General features: G+C 42.0%; 2 protein-coding genes across 3 annotated transcripts in view; one reads left to right on the forward strand and one right to left on the reverse strand.

Annotated features, from left to right (window-relative positions):
• PACS1 (phosphofurin acidic cluster sorting protein 1) overlaps positions 1-19,907 on the forward strand; it is a 548,517-nt gene that overhangs the window by 284,616 nt on the left and 243,994 nt on the right. The gene's annotated exons all lie outside the window — the stretch shown is intronic.
• WNK2 (WNK lysine deficient protein kinase 2) overlaps positions 1-19,907 on the reverse strand; it is a 173,462-nt gene that overhangs the window by 110,432 nt on the left and 43,123 nt on the right. Inside the window, 1 exon segment of the mRNA XM_075073367.1 lies at positions 370-542. Coding sequence (XP_074929468.1) covers positions 370-542 — 173 coding nt within the window.

A 19,907-nucleotide genomic window follows, 5' to 3' on the forward strand; every position in this document is an offset into this window, starting at 1 on the left:
GCAGTTTTGTAATGCAAAACACACATACCAACCCCCACCCCAAAAAAATAAACCAAAACAAGCAAACAAGACCACTACCAACAACAACCTGACAAATTCAGACAGAGCTTCATGTGCAGAACAGAAAACAAAGGTGAGAACTGTTGATCATTACATAACTGAAACAGTAGCTCAGGGGAAAAAGCAAAAGGTGCTGAAATTCTGCTTTCAAATCAACAGAGTTCGAACATGGGGACAAATGACTGAAGGGAGAGAACAGATCAGTTTTTTGGTCCTGAGATGCCTTTTTTCCCCAGAGTCTATAACTAGTATTTTTCTAAGAATTTCTGCAGCTATTCTGAGATGCGTCACCAGGAGCACAGTACTTACGTTTTTAGCGTTCCAGAGGTCATCAATTCAGTAACCAGCACTATACATTTTTTTCCTTTTACACAGGACTCCCAGAAGTCGTAAAATCTAACAATGTTTGGATGCTGAAGACCTTTCAACATTTCTGCTTCCTCTTTAAATCTCTGTCTCTCTACTTTTGTCAATTTTCTGTCCTGTAATCCAAAATAAGCATTATTAGTATTGAATAAAACTTTTTTTTTAAACTGTCTGTAAGTCATTTACTATGGTTTTGACTGTACTAGTTTTCTTTTACAATTGGGTCAAGCATAATTATTATAAAAACTACTTATATAAAAATGAGTAATGTGGAGGAACAAGAACTTCACAGGGGCACTAGCCTCAAATTTAGTTCTTGTCATCAATAAGTTGTGTCTCTGAGCTGAGCTGAAGGACAAGTAGCCCTCTATGCAAGCAGTGTCTGTACTATGCAACATAAGAACCTTTGATTTCCATTTTCACCTTCTGAGGCATCAATAAAATCCCACAACTGAACCATGTCAATGGTTTGGTGCATTCACATATAGCTAAACAATTTCATTAGATTTAGTTTTGAACCATGTTTGGTCTTGAAAGTAGTTAACTGGAAAGACTGAAAAAACAAACCCAGGGCCTGATTTTCAGGTGTGCTGAGTACCCCAGAGTGCCTGTGGACATCATTTACAATTGAGGATGCTCAACACTTTAACAGATCAGGCCTGTAAGCTGCACGTTACTGAATAAAGGGTAAGCTCCTCCTTATGTGGATGGCCTTTTACATTGCTATGGAAACAATCTAGACAATGCCATCTCAAAAAAGAATGTGCCAATTTTTCTGCTCGTTTATAATTCTGCCTGTTCTTCCAAGCTATTTTACACTAAATTCGACCCCCAAAAAAGATTTAAAAATTGTCTGTGAGCCTTTGTCTTCTCTAGGATGTAAAAAGGCATCCTGAAAATGTCTCTTGCCTGCTTTTAAGATCAGAAATATCGGGAATGACAAATTCCATCTTCCTTGTTTTCCTGGAGAATCTCTATAAGGTCTCAGGGATATTTAAACTCTTGCATCTTAATTGAAAAGGCAAGGGTGTTTAATCATTAGCAAATGTGTAGACCCTGAAGATAGACAGGTGCAAGAGTTTAAAGGAATGATTTACAATCGTTTCCTTTCAACTGTCCCCCTCTTGGCTCTTGGAATGGTGTCAATCCACTAGTTCTTCACTCAACCTTCCAGCTTCCACAGAATATAAGTATAATGAAAACAGGTTTTAAAGAAAAATCTGTTGGGGAAAAATGCACTCCTGCAGCCTTAGAGGCAGATGGGCTTTGGCTGGATTGGCAGGGGAATGTGGCTGTGGCTCCTTTAGGGATACCCATCTCCCCCCCACCTCCCATTGCAGGAGTCCAGCTCCCTCATGAGTCTTGGGATATGGATAGCTGGGGCGGGGGGGTGGGGGGAGAGAGGAGAGGAGAGGGAAGAGGAGAAGCATCATCCTACCTGATTGGCCGGTTGGTGGAGGGAAACCATTGGCACCCATGCACCCAAGGGTCAGTCACACAAGCCCTTAAAAATCCCTCAAGCCTTCTTCATATATCATAGAAAAGCCACAAGCATAAATATTTACTCTCATTAGGAGCATCCATTTAATACTGTATGATAACCTGTGGTCAATATCTCTCCCAAGGACAGTAAAGCAGATTAAGATCACTCCAGTCCACTGCCCTAGAAATAAAGCTCCTTAGCTCTTTAAAAGGCAGAGCTGTTTCTTACTGACCAAACTCAGAGCTAACAAATCACTTGGAACACATGCATTTATCAGGTCCAAAATTAGTTCATTTTTCAAACTCAAACATTTTACTTTTCTCAGCTGCCTTAGAGGGATGTAGATAATAATAACCACTTAGCAAATTAAATTGTCACTTGGCTTATTTTTAACTGAGACTCTGAAGGAGATAATGCTATCGCCATATTGATACGGTCTCCCTGCATCTGCAGTGAAAAGAATTCTGCATTGGTAATAAGAATTGTCATGGCTGGAGACAAACTGGCTTATACTGGTAGAGATTTTCAGGAAATCCAGGCCGAAACTTGCTACATGTTTTAACTCATATTTAAAGTTTTCCAAGGATGTGCCAGCTTTGCTGCTCAGCAGCAGCTTCAGTTCTTTCTACATTTTACTGAGCAGCATCAATGTTATTACTCATACTAAGGTTGCCTAGGGCAACAGCAACAATCTTCTCCATCTAAGTAGCTGCTTGACTCGCTGGGGGCAGATCCCTTATTATGAGGCAAAGCTTGCAGCAATTCACTCACAGCCGTTCTACCAGTCACAGGTGGACATCTACTGCAGTAACTACAATTGGCAGGAACGAGTCACCACTGCTGCTGTTCTCTATCAAACCACTTTTAAGAAAGCTAAAAAATGGTGCCCAATGAGCCTGCACTGAGGAGTCTGACAACTGCTTTCAACCCCATTGGTCCTTCCCCTGCTGCTGAGTTTCCTTCATAGGCGGCAGGTTATATACATTTGCAGTGCCTGAGCACCAGGAATATTCAGGGCTGGGGGCCCTGCTCCAGCAATATTTGGAGCTGGGTCTCTCCCCCGGCCCTGCCTGGATCGGCCCGGCCCCCGCGGGTCTCCCCTGCACTGCCACGTCTCTGCCGGGAGCGGGTGCCGGCCTCCGCCTGCCACCCCTCCCCCCCGCGTGTCCCCCCACCAAGTCTCTGCCTGCTCCTGCTACCAGAATGGAACGGCTCCCGGCAGAATTGCTGTCTGCTGCCCCAGGGTCCTAGTGCCTGCCACCTATTAATGGCAGGACAGGCTGCCCTTACCCTGCCCTTCCACCCTAGCCCTGAGCCCTTCCAACGCTCCAAACCCCTCATCCCCAGCCACAGCCCTCATCTCCCTGCACCCTAATCCTCTGCCCCAGCCCTGAGCACCCCCTGCAGCATGAACTCCTCATCCTCAGCCCCAACCCTCATCCCTCCATGCCCTGATCCTCTGCCCCAGCTCTGAGCCCCCTCTGCAGCATGAACCCCTCATCCTCAGCCCCACAGCCCTCACCCAACAGCCCAACCCTCTTCCGTAGCCCTGAGCCTCCCGCCACATCATGAACCCCTCATCCTCAGCCCCACAACCTTCACCCCTGTACTCCCTCCTATCCCAAACTCCCTCCCAGAGTATGCACCACCTCCCCCTTCCTACATCCCCACCCCCAGCCCAGAGCCTGCACCCAAACTCCATCCCAAAGCCTGCACCCCTCACCTCCTCCTGCACACCCACCCCCTCCCTCAGCCCAGAGCCTACACCCAACACCCAAACTCCATCCCCAAGCCTGCACCTCTCCTGCACCCTAATCCCCAGTCCAGGACTTGCACTCCAGACCTCCCCCCGGAAACCCCGCCCAGAGCCTTAGGCAGGTGGGGGCGGGTTTTGGGCACCACCAAAATTTCTACAAACTTGCCACCCATGTTTCCTTTTAATTTAAGTCCTGTAGAATAAATCAGACACACTCCAATTAAAGAGGAGAAGGAGAAATTTCCTGTGAGAGTCGAGAAAAGCATACTGGGGGTGGTGGTGGTGGGGGGTCAAGGCAGGAGCAGGAAAGAGGACAACAATAAAGTGGGCAATTTTACAAAACGTTCTAAATTTAAAAAAAATATATATCACAATGCTCTTTGATTCTAACTGAGCATCTTGGGAGAATTTTCCACCCCTAGTTCATGAGTAAATTTAAAGGTGTTAAGCGAACATACAATAGGCAAATTATATTCTATATCCCTGGCTGCAGATTATGTGCCCAAGTGCACTGCGACTGAAGACTCAAAAGTATCCAGGAATGGATGACGACAAAAACACACACATATTTTGGATCGGACAACAGAACGTGACGCCTCCTCCTCCCCTTCAAACTATCTTCATATTTCACACCCACTTCTTTAGAGAACATATTTTTAAATCAAAAGAATACCTATAAATAAGTTCTAAAGAGCAGCAACACAGTTTCTGCTGCTTACAGGATGAGCATCAGCCTCAGAAGACAGCCAGTGCCAATTGCCAATACTTGAACGATGAGCGTAGGGATAAGTAAAGTACGTTCCAGGTCTGGGTCAACCAGTCCCACTGTGAAAACTTTAAAACAGTCAAACTGATATTGTGTACAGTCTTTGTAAGAGTTTATAACCAAGCTGCTCAAATTCCATCAGGCTCAACCTGACCCACAAATTGTCGGCCAAAGCATAGGCTCTTTTTAAGAGGGCTTAAAAATTAATCTGTTTTCTGCTTTGAGGCAGGAAAAAACCTATCCTGGTTGCTGTTTTAATTACACAACTCACTCAATGTTCATTTGGAAACCAAAAATCTTTACTAAGGTTGTGAGCACATTCTCAGACTGTATAATGCACACAAGGCAAAAGTTTAAGATGAAGATAAAGTCATACGTTAGGATGCCAGGAGAGCCTATGCTGAGGTGACACCAGAGCAAACCAATTCCACAAAATAAGTGTTTGGAAATCACAAAAGCTAACGGAACCCTGGAATATCACGCCTAAGGTATCTCAAGTTGGTTGCCCAAAATCAGGGGGCATTTATGACAATCTGGGTGTAAAGTGACTAAGCCAGGGTTAGCCAATGAGTTTGTTATAGTCTATTCCTACCGAAGAGCCTCACATTTAATGACTATGCAGCACTTCCTCCCAGACTGCAATCCTGTCTTTAGGGGAACCCTCTGCCAGTGCACAGCCCAAGTTGGTGGGTGGAATGCTGAGCAGATAGGCAAGGGGATAATCCTTCTCCCCAAATCACAGATCAGCCTCGGAGACACTCTGCAGTCACTACGGGCCCTTACAAAGTGCCCCTTTAACCGCAAGGTAAGGATCAGTCTCACCCTTCCTCTGCCCCTGGACACCACTGCACAGGGGGTGCATGATCATCCCACACTACCAGCCTCTCATTGCACCCCACTTCATCTTCCAAAGGGATCCGCTGCAGAAAACTGGATGTGCCCCTCAATTTCCCCTTTGCTTCATTTTATTAAATTCCTTCTCCTCCTCCTCACTTCTTTAGCATCAGCTGCCACAATCACTGTACTGATAAGGGATGGTGCTGTGGAGAGACAAGCAGCTGTCTGCCAGTCCACGCTTACCAAACAAAATAGAAGAGTCATTCCGAGTTAACATACAAGCTCACTGCTTAATCTATTTTCACTTTATTGGTTTTATCCTATAGATTTGCACTGTGAGTTTCCACAAAATCGTGAGACTCAAAAATACTTTGAAAAAGTGTTAACGGTGTGAATTGGGAGACACTGATATGATTTTGCAGATGACTACACACTTCATCTCCTTATAAGGTGCCCGAGCTTCTTGGCTCCTTTGAATCTCACTTTACTGGGGCAGAAAATCTTGGCTCTGCAGGACAGATATTTGAAATAATTGAAAGCCTCTCAACACTCCTGCATAGCACCAATGTTTCTAAAATAACTGTAACCATCAAAAGTTCAAAGCTATTGCATAGCGTAAACCTTGGTTCAACATTTCTAGACAAAATTTAAACAGAACCAATAAAGCAAAATGATGTAAGAGAGCGGCTCACTGTAGATTTGTTTTAAAAAGGACTTGGCTAGTTTCTTCTTTTTCATAGGCTATAAAGAATGCCTTAAAAGAGAGGCACTTCGCCCATATTTACCAGAAGATTATTTTAAATGGTAAACTTAAAATGATTCAGACAGGGCCGGTGCAACCATTTAGGCAACCGTGCTAGGATTGGGGGGGGGGGGGCGCCATTTTCTTCAGCAGCGACCACAGCGGCCGGATCTTCGGCTGTCCTGGTCGCCGCCGGCATTTAGGCAGAGGGAGCTGGGGCAGAGAAGCATGGGGAGGGCTGCCTGCAGCAAGTAAGTGTGGGGGGTGGGGGGAGTGGCACGCAGGGGTACTCCCCACTCCAGCTCACCCCTGCCTCGCAGCCAAGGCATGCTCTGGGAGGAGGCGGGGCAGGGGTGAGCTGCTTCAATTCTCCTGCCTCCCAGGACTGTGGCGCCAATCAGCTTAGGCGTCACAAGCCTGGGAGGTGGGAGAAGTGAAGCAGCGATGGCGTGCTCGGGACACTTGTGGGCGGAGCAGGGGTGAGCTGGGGCGGGGGGGGTGGCTCAGGGCAGAGGGTGAGGAGCTGCCGCAGGGGGGCGCCTCAGGGCGGAGGGGGGGGAGCTGCCGCAGGGGGGTGCCTCAGGGCACAGGTGCAGGGGGGCAGGACGCAAGGTGGAAGTTTCACCTAGGGCGCGAAACATCCTTGCACCAGCCCTGGATTCAGAGTAGAATTTGTTTACATGATCAGAGCTCCAGTATCACAGCAAGAGCAGACACAAGACAAATTATCTGTTTTTGGAAGGACAGTACGTTTTCCTGCACATATAATATAAGACATCTCTGTTTTTAAATAAATCCTAAATGCACCATCTTGAAACAAGTTTGCTGTGTTCTAATATATCCACCATGACTCCAAGACCACAACTGGTAATTGCACTGAAGATACTCAGCCTTATAAAACACAAGGCAAAAGCAAATTTATACTTTTAGCAGACATGTTGATGGAAACAAATACAAAATTCTATTGTACAGGATGATTTAAGACATCTTTGCAAGTGATGTCACAATAATCCATAACCGTCTACCTTACCCTGTGTTCACAATTTGTATTAATCTTAAATTATACATTTTTATTATTACTCTAGTTTGCTGCTGCTAAGTATTTATGGAGTGCCACTACAGCAGTAAGCCATGACATGGTGTGCACAGTAGGCTATTAGAATATCTCAGGTGCAGTGTTTACAATCAGCAGAGAATCCTGTGGCACCTTATAGACTAACAGATGTTTTGGAGCATGAGCTTTCGTGGGTGAATACCCACTTCTGATACTTGTCTACAATCAATCTCTTAGCCATGATACAAGAGCCTACACAATCTAGTGTGGTTTATTGCTAGCAGAGTATGCTCATAAATTTTACATTTCTTTTAATCAAATGGTTTTGGAGTTATGCAATGTATCCTTCCACTATGAAAGATAGTTCCTAGCAGGCAGAAAATAAAAACTAGAAAGAAAAAGTTATAAATAACTTTCTCTATTCATTTTCCCATTCCTTTTTTCCCCCTCTTCCCTTTAATTCTGAATATACTAAATGCATTTACATTGTTCAGTTGTATACCTTGCCAAGTGATAGTTATTTACATTTCTGATAAAATACCCAAATTCTTATTTTATTTCTCATACTGCACTTGCCAGAGTATGCGCTGTTTCAGAGAAGGTTATCAGGGAGTTAGACAAAATGATGTTTGAGATAGGAAGCAAAATTAAATTGCATTTCCTGTTTGTAAATTGGATTTGTGAAAGTCAGTCACTCATCTGGAACACATAAGTTACTCTCTGCTCCTCCCAGACAATCATGCTGGCTAATCTAATAATTTTCACAACAATCAGGCTCCCTGTTTGCCAACATAATGTTCACCGCACTAAGTTTCCTAGTGCTGAACACTGGCTATGGCTGGAATTAGTATCAAAACCCCATTAATAAAATTAAAGGACAGGCTGAGCCTTATATATTAGATTTCTCAGAATGACACCCCAATTAACAGTAGGAAACCTGTTTTGCTAACATCTCCTCCATCTGGAACACATAAGCTCTGACTAAAGTCCTCACACGTCATACAGGAACAGGAGAGCGCTTTATTCTGAGTCTTTGGAAAATGTCCGAAGATTACCCAATGGTGAAATTGAGTTCCTATCTGTATCTGTCTAATACTTATCCTAGAAAATGAATATGATCATAAGAATTCTGTATATATTAAAGCACCTTATAAATAAGAGGGCATATTATCCACTTTTTACAGGTGGGAAAACTGTGCCACAGAAAGTTTAAGTGACTTGCCCAAGATCATTGTGAGTCATTGACAGATTTGGAAATAAACTACAGGTCTCCAATTTATACTCACTGTAACTCTTATCCAGTGAAGTGGACTGAAGGTAAACAAAAGATCTAAATAACTTATCCAAAATATTTACTTTAGCTCAGTTCCAGTTTAATAATGCTATGTATCCATTTAAGAACTAACACTGATCATATCAAACATACCGTAATTATAATAGTTGTGTTTCAAAGTAGAAAGATGTAGTGTTTCAGCACAAGAACCTGGAGATGCACTGAAATACTCCTGCACAACGTATTTTGAGTGAAATTTTAATTAAAAACAGCTACTATGACACCTTGAAGAGTTGTGCTAACTTAGGACAAACTAAAGACAACCTCGCTAGTGACTGAACTCGGGCTGTGATGCAGATGCTGTTATTTAAACAATTAACTATAAAGTTCTCCTAAGAAACTAAAACAGAATGTTCAAAGTATTCTTCTCAGTCTTAAGATGTAACCATGGCTCAAACAGCATTTAATCACCTGTTAAGTACCATCAATTTGTATGACATCTAAGCATTTGGCAGTGTATAGTAGGAAAGACTACTTGTTAGCTACCCTTAGATCAAAAGGATATTCACTGACCTGGAAGCCACAAGTTCTGGTCTCCTCAGAAACTGAGCGTTAATATTACTATATAATTCACAATCCTTAATAACCAAGGCCTCATACCCCTACCTTAAGAGACTGGCAAGTAACCTTCACCCATTTTCCAAATAAGATAACAGAGGTTGCACAAGGTTACATCAGGCAGGGCAGAGAGGAGAAGTCAGATATCTAATATGACAGAAGCAAGTCTCAGTCACAGTGCCTTTTAAAATGAATGTGCCAAATCCATATGCCTTCTGTAACCACCGCTCTAACCTGTAGACCACATGCTGCTCCCAAAGCCATGACCCAGGAAACCCAATTCCCACCATTGTCTCTCAACCAGTTGCATCACGCACTGGCCAAATGTCTGTCACATCTTTAAGGGCTAGTTCAGCTACAGAACAACAATCCACTTCTGCTACTGGTTGATTCTTAGCACTAGGTGAAAACTGGAATTTCTATCCCACAGAAATTCTGATATTTTGACATTTTTTTGTGCAAAATACCTAATTTTTTTTATGGAACAAAGTTCCAAAAAATATCAGTTTGGAGATGTTGAACATTTTGTTTCAAAACATTCAACTTTATCTGCCTCAGATACTGCAGTGGCTTAAGGGAAATGTAGTTCAGGTGCATGCCTCATGTTCTCATTCTTTGGCCAGACTGATGTGATGAACGGCAGTCATGTGATTTCTACAATACCCCATGCAGCTTGGTCAGAAGGGAGACTGCGGTACATCAAGGGAGATATATAAACCAGCCAAGGAGCCCAGCCCACAGGACAGAACTGGGGCGTAAAGCACCCAAACTACGACTCCCATGAGGTACTGCTCCATCCTAGCTAGATATAATTTAATGTTGAACTATCTCAAAACAAAATGTTTCAGTTCAGTTCAACAAGTCAAAGTATTTCAGTGAGGGTTGAATCAACCTGAAACTAAATATTTTGTTTTGATTCTCCTGACAAAGTAAAAAAATAAAAAAATTAGAAAAATCAAAAAATTTCAATTTTGTGGAATTTCCATCTAAAAATTCCAAACTAGCTCCATTGCCGCTATATCTCAAATGGTAGAGATCTGTGCTCTGGAACTGCAGGGCTTGGGTTCCAACCCTGCTAACTATCTACACGGTGGAACCCCTTCTCCCAACCCCAATTAAAGGCTGAGTAAAGTTCTCATAAGTTCCTAAGCGACATGCGTCTGACGAAGTGGGTATTCACCCACAAAAGCTTATGCTCCAATAAGTCTGTTAGTCTATAAGGTGCCACAGGACTCTGTCGCTTTTTACAGATCCAGACTAACATGGCTACCCCTCTGATAAGTGACTTAGGTATTTTTAAATTTTTTTTACCCATATATTTACACATGGAAATGTGAAGTACTTGACTTGACTTCTATAATTTTATAAGATTCCCCCTCTTTAGTGGGAGGACCCAGGAATTATAATTACTTACATGATTTTATAGTGAAAAACATTTAAAAGTGAATTTGGATGTAATTAAATTTTATTCTTGTTTGTATTTAAGGGTATGTCTATACTGTCCATGTTACAGCGTGGCCGCAGCAGCGCTGTGACGTAGACACACGTTATCGCCAGGGAGAGCTCTCCTGACGATTAAAAAAAACCAAAACACCCCAAATGAGTGGTGGTAGCTTTATTGCCGGAGATAAAGCACTGTCTATACTGGTGCTTTTCAGCGCTAAAGCTTTTGTCGCTCAGGGGTGTGTTTTCTCACACCCCTGAACGACTGCAGTTTTAGCACTGAAAGTGGCACTGTAGACACAGCCTTAGTTAATGGGAGCCTTTCATTTAACAAGGCAAAGCACTTTATTGCAAAGCGTGTAAAGAGATTTTACCTGTTTGTCCAGAGAGAGGAAAACCCTGACTGTGTACATTTTAAGAATGTCAGACAACTGTCCTCCTTCTTGAAGGAGGAAACATTACCATTCGGGGAGACTGGAAGCTTCAGGGTATTGCTAATGAACTATGGACATTTCATCTGGAATAAGTTTTAATGCAGTTTAGTTCAGTAGGTATTAAAAGTTATTCCCTTTTAATGGATGTTTGGTAGGCCTCTGCACAGTACCACATTACGAACTCACCACCATACTTTGAAGTAACTGACAGTGTCAGCAGAGGCCAAAAACTGAACGAGCATCAGTGGCTGAACCATTTATTCAGCTCCTAGAGCAGGGGTAGGCAACCTACGGCACAGGTGCCAAAGGCGGCACGCAAGCTGATTTTCAGTGGCACTCACACTGCCCAGGTCCTGGCCACTGGTCTGGGGGGGTATGCATTTTAATTTAATTTTAAAAGAAGCTTCTTAAACATTTTAAAAACCTTATTTACTTTATATACAACAATAGTTTAGTTATATATTATAGACTTGTAGAAAGAGATCTTCTAAAAAGGTTAAAATTTATTACTGGCACGCGAAACCTTAAAGTAGAGTGAATAAATGAAGATTTGGCACAGCACTTCTGAAAGGTTGCCGATCCCTGTCCTAGAGGAAGCCTCCCACTGTCAACTGGTCACAGAAGAAGCATATTAGTAAGGCAATGTACCTATTGGGTTTCCAAGAAGTAGGCGGGCAAAAGCCCACCCAACGCTAAAGGATTCCCCTCAAGACTAAGGGGAGGATCTACAGGACCTCAGAACCCAACTGATTCCGGGGGACAACTAATAAAAGAACGGGGACAGGAGTGCGGTCAAAGGGTCATAAGAAGGGAGCCTGACGGGGACACTGAGCAGAGAACCTCAGACAGCGCCCACTGCTCCTCGAATGCATCAAGGGAGCCAGTGGATGCCGCCCAGAGGAACTCTGAATGGATACGTGAACAGACTAAGGACCGGAAACAAGCCCCACAGTCACAGGAGTCTCCATTGGCCAACCTCCTTTCCCTGGTTGCGTAGATACCATTTTAGCCAGGGCAAGGAGGAAGTTGACCAGGAGGTCCCGTGACTTTGTGGGGCCACGGATAGGGAGTGCATAGAGAAGGAGGTGAGGGGAAAAGTGCAGCCAGAAACACAACAGTATATTGGTGAGGAGCTGGTATAGGGGCTGCAACCTGGCATACTCTAAGTAAACGTGCGCCAGGGTCTCCCTCATGCCACAGAAGGGACAGGTGTCTGGGACAGGGGTAAACCATGCCAAATACACGCCCGTGCTCATGGCCCCATGTATATGGGAAGTTTGCTTTGCTGCTCCTCTGCAGAACAGAGGCTTCATTCACAAAGACTGTCAGGTGAACCAAAGTAAAAGCTAACTGCTATGTGACGAAATACTGTACTGTTACACTGATGATTCACTTTCTCTTCCCCAATAAATATGTTGCTAGTTTCAGAAAGGCTTTCAAAATAACTAACAAATTGGAAAGATCTATTAGTAATCTAGTGCACACCTGTATGGAGCAGCTGTGATGGTTATGTAACAGTGTGGAAGATGATCACCCTTGACATAGCAATTCTGGGCTCTGAATGCTAATCAGAAGGGAGAGCTGCCAACGGCAGCTAGGAGCAGGCTTTGGGTTGTGTGCTCTTAGGTGGATGTAAAGTTACAAATAAAGGAACTTGTTTAACAGAAGCTCCCTTTGTGTTAGGATGGAGACCACCACTATACCTATCCTGCCAGTTAGAACCATTCCTTGTGTTCTCTAGTGCTCTGTTCAGTCTAGTTTTAAAATGTTTCTAGAAATAAATCCTCCCATTTTCTCCCAGCAATAACAGCTTCACAATCTTCCATCAAATACCAAGAAAAAGTTAAAGTTAAACCTAACTTCTCCTTTTCAAAATTGATTTTAGTTTGTAAACAATGAGGGAGAATTATTTGTAAACTTGCATCCTATTCCTCAGTAAGCAATGCCTAGGAGAGAGGATACAAATTTACAACTAATTCTCCCCAGATACAGTCCACTCATTGTTACGTGAATCTTTTCTGAGTCAGTTCCTCCAACCCATTTATCATTGTGGTGGTTCTTCTCTAGTTAGCAACAAAAGACATTAACTGTCAACTTAAAGTCCAAAAATTGGAATTACTTACTATCAACCTCTTTATTTACTTTTTCTTTGTTATTGTACGATCACTTTTCTTATCACTCAAAAGGAATTTAAAAATAAAGTTCATAAATATCAGGAAATTTTACAGGAAAAGAAAGGCACATCCTTTAGATTTCAAAGTCAAGAGACACCACTATGAAAAAAGAAACACCAATAATCCACTATCAGTTTCTCACATTTCATACCAACTTGAAAACATATTTTGTTCACTACGAGTCCCCATCCTCCTCCATAAGATTTTTTTTTCCAGTAACATCACTGTGGGCAAGAGAAGGAGAAAGAGCAGACCCAGTATTATGGCAACTAGGACTGAAGTGACAGAGACATATTGTATATAGAGATGTTTTCAGGATGTGAATATTAATCTAAGCAAAACCATACAGCGTTCCTATGTAAAACCAATCATCTTTAAATGAGTTGCAAGTAGCATCTAGATCACTTGCTGAAATTCCTAGTGCAGCAGAGTAAATTCCACACAAATTACTACATTTAGACGGAATACCAGAAATAGTTACCTTTAGACCCCCTCCCCACCCCCCCCACATTTTTCAAAGAAAAACACCATTTTCAGTTTGCAATAGCTAATACTCCCTGACACAATATATCGCCAATCTTCAAGCATTTACATCTCAATGAAGCTAAAAAATTAAAATGTGTAAATCAGAAATGTTTTGGGGGTTGAAATGCACATGGTATTTTCTACCATTTACCTGTGAAATGCAGCATCTGTTAAAGTTTACAGAACTGTTTGTACCACTTTTTCAGGTTAGAGTTCACTTATCAGTTTGATAAAATATTAAGAACACTTTGCATGTATTACAAAAGGCATCTTTATCTGGGCACAAGCCATAACATCTCCATAACAAATTCCCATGATTCCTAGAGGCAATAAGGAATCCCAGACCAGAGTAATGGCCAATTCTAGTTCTATTTCCAGCTTCAAAAGTCTTTAAAGCAACAGATGCAGATTTTAAGACCTGGTGTGTCACCCTTTAACACTCCAAAGCAGGTCAGCTTCTAATTCTTACCAGTGTAGCTAGAATGGATTCTTAATTGGATGCTATGGTAAATTACATGTCACACTCACCATGAAATGATCACTGGGACCAATTGCAAACTGTGGGAGGGGGAACAGAGTGCCCGTACAGGTAGGATGTTGCACTGCAGCTGGCTCCTCCTCCACCAGCCACACCAGGAAGGAGGAAAGAGGAGAGTTTTGAACACTACTACTATCCAAAGCAGATTTCGGATTGGAGTAAGAGACTGTGGTCCCGAGCTAGGCTGAAAGGTTTCTTCTGGGGCAGAGTAATAGGAGGAGGAGGGGTAGTCTCTGCTTTCACCCATACTTCAGCATTGTTTGTACCACTACACAACTCCAACACAGCCAGTTATGATAATGGAGGATTAATCTGTTCTTCCTGTCTGAGAGTTTCCCTCCTCACACCAACGCATCTCTAAATTGGCTTATTTTAAAGTTGCAGAGCCCCTCGTGTGTCTGCCCCCCTTCTGTCTGAATGTGTATGGTTTTATTTACTGAACAAGTTACGGAGAATAAAATCATGCACTACTATCTCATTGCAGCCCAAAGACCACAGATTGAGAAGCGCTGCTTCATAGTACTTCGAGATGAAGTAAACATTCTGCTATTCAGCCTTATGTTAAACATAACATTTATACAGTGAGGTTCACCAACTAAAATAAACACTGCCCAAAGAATGAGCAAAATAAATTAAGTTTCTTAATTTAGATTTGTCCCTGGAAAAATTTAGTTTGGCTGCATCTTCTGCATCATATAATCCAGTCTCTCTAACAAGGTCAGCATTACACAGGTCTTACATAAAGAAACTGCTCCTGGACACGATCTCATTCTAGATTCACACGCGCTTTTATGTAATATCAATAATCCGTGGTGGGTTTCCCTTCACACTGATCAATTGTGTTGTGGACACTGACTTGAGATCTCTCTTTCACGGATGAAGTCTGCTGCTTTGTGGACAGTATTCCACCATAATGGAGAGGTAAAGTGACAAGCGGTAGCCACATGCCACCATGATAAGGAGGATCATTCTTGAAGATGTGAGTTTTATGCCACACATCTGTTTTGGAAATGGACATGGGTTTTTCTCAAGATAAAGTATCATCAGGGTAGACACTCTGCCCTTTGACCCATTACCCAGAGAGTTCAACAAATGCAGGTTTTATGAACAAAGATACTTTTATACTAGATCTAATATCAATAAGTATTCAAGCATTGTTTACCCCATGCTACTAAGTCACATACTTTCTGTTTTATGCATTAACAGTGCATGTCATTCTACTAATGGGATAAAGTGTGAAATGAGAAGTTTTTTATTTCCTCATAGAATCCTATAATTTGAAATACATCTTAAGTATTGAATATTTAGCTGTCTATTTTCTTCACAGAGTCATAAAAATAATAGAAGTTAGAGACGGATAAAACCTATTATCCAGTCTGTCTCCTTGCAAATGCAGAATTCTCCCAACAGCACTTTGATATTTAAAACTGGTGAATATATTATGCAAAGTGATAAGGGCTACCAGAACTTCACTTGGGGAGTCTATGCCATAGGAATAGATGTTCTCACCAGTAAATGAATTATATCCAAAAATTTACACTAACTCAACAATAAGGCTGCATATTTACAGTCACAAAGAGTCAGGAAAAAGAAAAAGTTTCCACCAGTAATGTTAACTCTGCTGCACTGCACATCTCCCATGATTGGATAAGTGCTTTGGCTGACACTACTAACAATATTAAGTTCTGTCAACTTAAATTTGGCCCCCCATCTAAATTTTAAGAATAATAAAGTTAAAAACCTGAAACCAATGGCAATGTTTGCACAATTTTAAAATTCTAATGAAAACAGTGAATCAATGCACAAACATTTCATTACAGTATTTAGAGCCCAAATATTGTAGCACTAAAAACTTGAAAAACTTTGTTTTCATTAATCAGGTTGAGAAAAATGCAAAGTAAAAAACAAAGAACGGCAAGTAAACTGGATTTTAAAAGTTTTCACTTTTAATTATTTAAATTATAGTATTATTAATCTGCTATTAGTAATTTGGGGTAAGTAGACACAACAAATGATTACTTTGAGAGCAAATACTCAACCAAAAAGCCAGAAACAGGAAAATACATTGACACGTGCAACATGGCATAGTTAACATTGTTGGAACATACACTTTTGCATTTTCCACCTGCAATTTCAACTTTTCACCTCAATGTTGTATTGAAATAGTTGGGAGTTGATATGGAGGGTTTTCATTTGTTCAGTAGTAAGTTTATGCTTCATGAAAGTTAAGGCTGAAATGTCCCATTTAGGTTTTGAAGTTTCAATCTTTGTTGCCACCATTTGTTTAGCTGGAGAACTTTCTGCAAGGCTAGGATAACGGGGTAGCAGGATACAGTCTTTTTTAAGTGCGTTTAAGTTACAAAGTTCTACAGTATCTGCAGAGACTCTAAAATGTTCAACAGTACAAAGCGCATAGTCATAAGAACTCCTGCTATAAACAGGTGGCTCCTCAGTTGGAAGCAACAGAGGAGAGCGACCTCTGTGTGTTGGTCGATCACAGGATGATTGTGAGCCAAAAGAGGCAAATGCAGTCCTAGAATGTATCCTAGGAGGCATTTCCAGAAGAGAGGCCAAAGTTGAATGTCATTGCCCCAGGCACTGGTAAGCACTGATCTGGAACACCTGGAACAATTCTGGTCACCCATGTTCAAGAATGATGAATTCAGACTGGAACAGGTACAGAGAAGAGTTACTTGGATGGTCAGAGGAATGGGGGGTCTATTTTATAAGACGAGGCTAGAAGAGCTTGGCTCATTTAGCCTAACATGGATGAAGGCTGTGAAGGGATATGATGGCTTTCTATAAAAACATCCAGGGGGGTGGTAAAATACCAGGGAGGTGAAGAGCTATTTAAGCTAAAGGGTAATGCTGGCACAAGAACAAATGGGTAAACTGGATATGAACAAATTCAGGCTGGAAATCAGAAGAAGGTTTCTAACCATGAGAGGAATGAGGTTCTGGAACAGCCTCTCAGTAGGAGTTGTGGGGGCAAACGATTAATTTTAAGAGAGCCCTGGGCCAATTTATGGGATTACATAATGGGGTTACTTGTGATGGTGAGGGGCACAGGTCAGCAGCCCTGGGGAGGCCTTCTGCTTCATGTCTGATGTTCTCATGTGTCAGGACTTCAGCCAGTTACCTACAGGGATCAGGAAGGGACTATTTCCCCCCATGTATTCTGGGCCTTTTTGGGGGGCGAGGCGGAGTTGTCTCCTCTCTCTGAATCATCAGAGATGGCCAGAGCTTGAGATGGGACGGTAGCAGGGTCTAAACGGTAGCAGGGTAGGTAGATGGGACGGTAGCAGGGTCTAAATATTCTCTGCATTTTTTTTGCAACCTAAACATTGCAGCCACATGGTTGAGACTGAACAACAAGAATCAGAACATGGAAGTGACTAATTATGCTCACTGTCTACCTTCAGTGAAATACAAAAAAAATTAAGTGATAAAAGCCATGGTAAAATGGATAATTTTTAAAGGATTTTTAAAAATCTAAAGCACTCGCAATAGCACAGATAAGGAATTTTATTTAATTAAAAATCAGTGACTCTTAACAAGTTTCACTCCTTAAAGACAGCATTTTAAGTCCTGAGTAATTAATTTAATACAAGGTTATGGATTCAGTGAATACAAAGATCCAGTTAGTTCCATATTCATGCACGTTAAACAGTGTTATTCATTATACTGCAGATTATATTAAACACTTATTGGAGAAACTAAAAGGGAGACTGCTTTCCTACTTGTCCAGTGAAGATATCATTTATTTAAATATTAGCCTTGCTATTTGACAATAAACAAAACATAAAATAAAAAACAAACCAGTAAAAACTGTTCTGAAAAATCCTGCTAGAGGATAGGTTACGTTAGTAGGGGAAATCAGTGGTTTATATACAAATTTAGAAATGTGTTATTTCCAGGGTTATTCAGATAATTTGTTTTTTCTTATTCAAGTGGACAGATCAACATGTCCTTCTACAATTGCAAAATGCCTGCCTCTCTGAAGTCTCTATACCCTGTCCAGCATGAAAGTTTTTTTGGCATATGAAATGACTTAATTACTAGTGATGGAGAACTAGTAATTCAAGAAAAGCATTTTATAATCAACCGTGGTAACTGATGTTCAGTGTAAAGAATGCACATCCTGTAAATAAGTTTTCCCCGTTCCCTAAGATTAGTGACAGGTGAATGCAGTAAAATATTGTATGGGCTTCACAGGCCAAACAACTCATTTCATTGTGGGGGAAAAGTTACTTGTGTAGAAAAGTTAAACAAACCTCTGTAGAGCAGATTAAAAGGACTGAAGTATACAGCATTTCTGTAAAACAGCCCATATTTATTTCCAATAATTGTCCTTGCCCTGGAACATCTAAAGTATCTCTTTGGGTTCATGCATGCAAAAAGCTGTAGGAGCAGGGCCGGCTCCTGGCACCAGCTTAGCAAGCAGGTGCTTGGGGAGGCCACTTGGGACCGGGGTGGCACATTCAGGTATTCAGCGGCAATTTGGCAGAGGGTCCCTCACTCCCGCTCGGAGCGAAGGACCTCCCGCCGAATTGCCACAGACAGCAATTGCGGCTTTTTTTTTTTTTTTTTGGCTGCTTGGGGTGGCAAAACCTCTGGAGCCGTCCCTGTGTAGGAGATTGTTGTTCAAATTAAATTGAAGGGCCAGATCCATTTGTCCCTTCAACCTATCCAGCTGCCACATTTGTCGTTTCAATTCCTTACCTCAGTGAGTAGTAGTCTCAGCATGATCCCACTTTCAACTACTCAGCTACACACACTTCACTAACAGCTTGTCTACACTGTAGCACTTAGTGAAGATGTTACCCATGCCAACAGGAGAGCGTCTCTCATTGGCATAGATACTCCACCTGCCCGAGAGGCAGTAGCTATGGTGAAGGGAGAAGCCCTCCTGCCGACATACCGAATGAACTCCTGGTGTAGACAGCGCTATAACTGTCACACCTGCGCGTGGCTTTTCCACACCCCTGAGCAATGTAGTTATACTGACATATGTTTGTAGTGTAGACCAGTGCTAAGTTTTGCAGTCTTTGCATATGTCTTTATGACTCATAAGAACATCGTCTTTAATATTTTGATCCCTTTATGTACAACGTTAAGAAAATTTAAACTATATTTCACTTATATTTAAACTTAAAATTTAAACGTATATTTAACTTAAGTGCATTTCTGTTTCAAAACATTGCATAGCTTCAAACATACCTCCAGCATAAACTGAGTTAATGCAAGACAAAGCAATACAGATTTAGACATGATAAATGAACTCAAACAAACAGCTTAATGTAGCTAATAGCTGCTGTGACCAGAAACTTCTTGCCACTTTTAGCTGGACAAATGACTATGCCCATTCCTCTCCAATGCAGACCTACTGACAGTGATTCATGCATTTGTCACTTAGAGACTAAACTAGTGCCAGGTGCTTTTCCTGGAGGTGGCCAAGAAAGACCACCCAGAAACTGCCACATGCAGCCACCTGCTGTCTAAGGGTCCTAACTGGCACAAACCATACCATTTGAAAGAGTTCAGTAAGTGCTTATCGAATGTTGGACCTATTTGAGGTCCTTGTCCTCATCTCGGAAGCCCTATATGGACTAGAGCCCACCTATTCAGTAGTTAAAGTAGATTGAAACAGATGCTGCACTAGCCAAAGAGAAGGAATGCTGTTTCCCTAAGAGTTAGAGCCCACTTCCCCCAAACTGCTTTTAGAAGACTTTCATGCTCCTCCTTCCTTTAATCCTCGAATCCAAGTTACCACATTTCTTTCTTCTCCACAGCCTGCTGTTACACTCAGTGGAGACTATCGCAACCTGCCCCTTCCCG

Source organism: Chelonoidis abingdonii, chromosome 17 (assembly GCF_003597395.2).
Source record: "Chelonoidis abingdonii isolate Lonesome George chromosome 17, CheloAbing_2.0, whole genome shotgun sequence".
NCBI lineage: Eukaryota > Metazoa > Chordata > Testudines > Testudinidae > Chelonoidis > Chelonoidis abingdonii.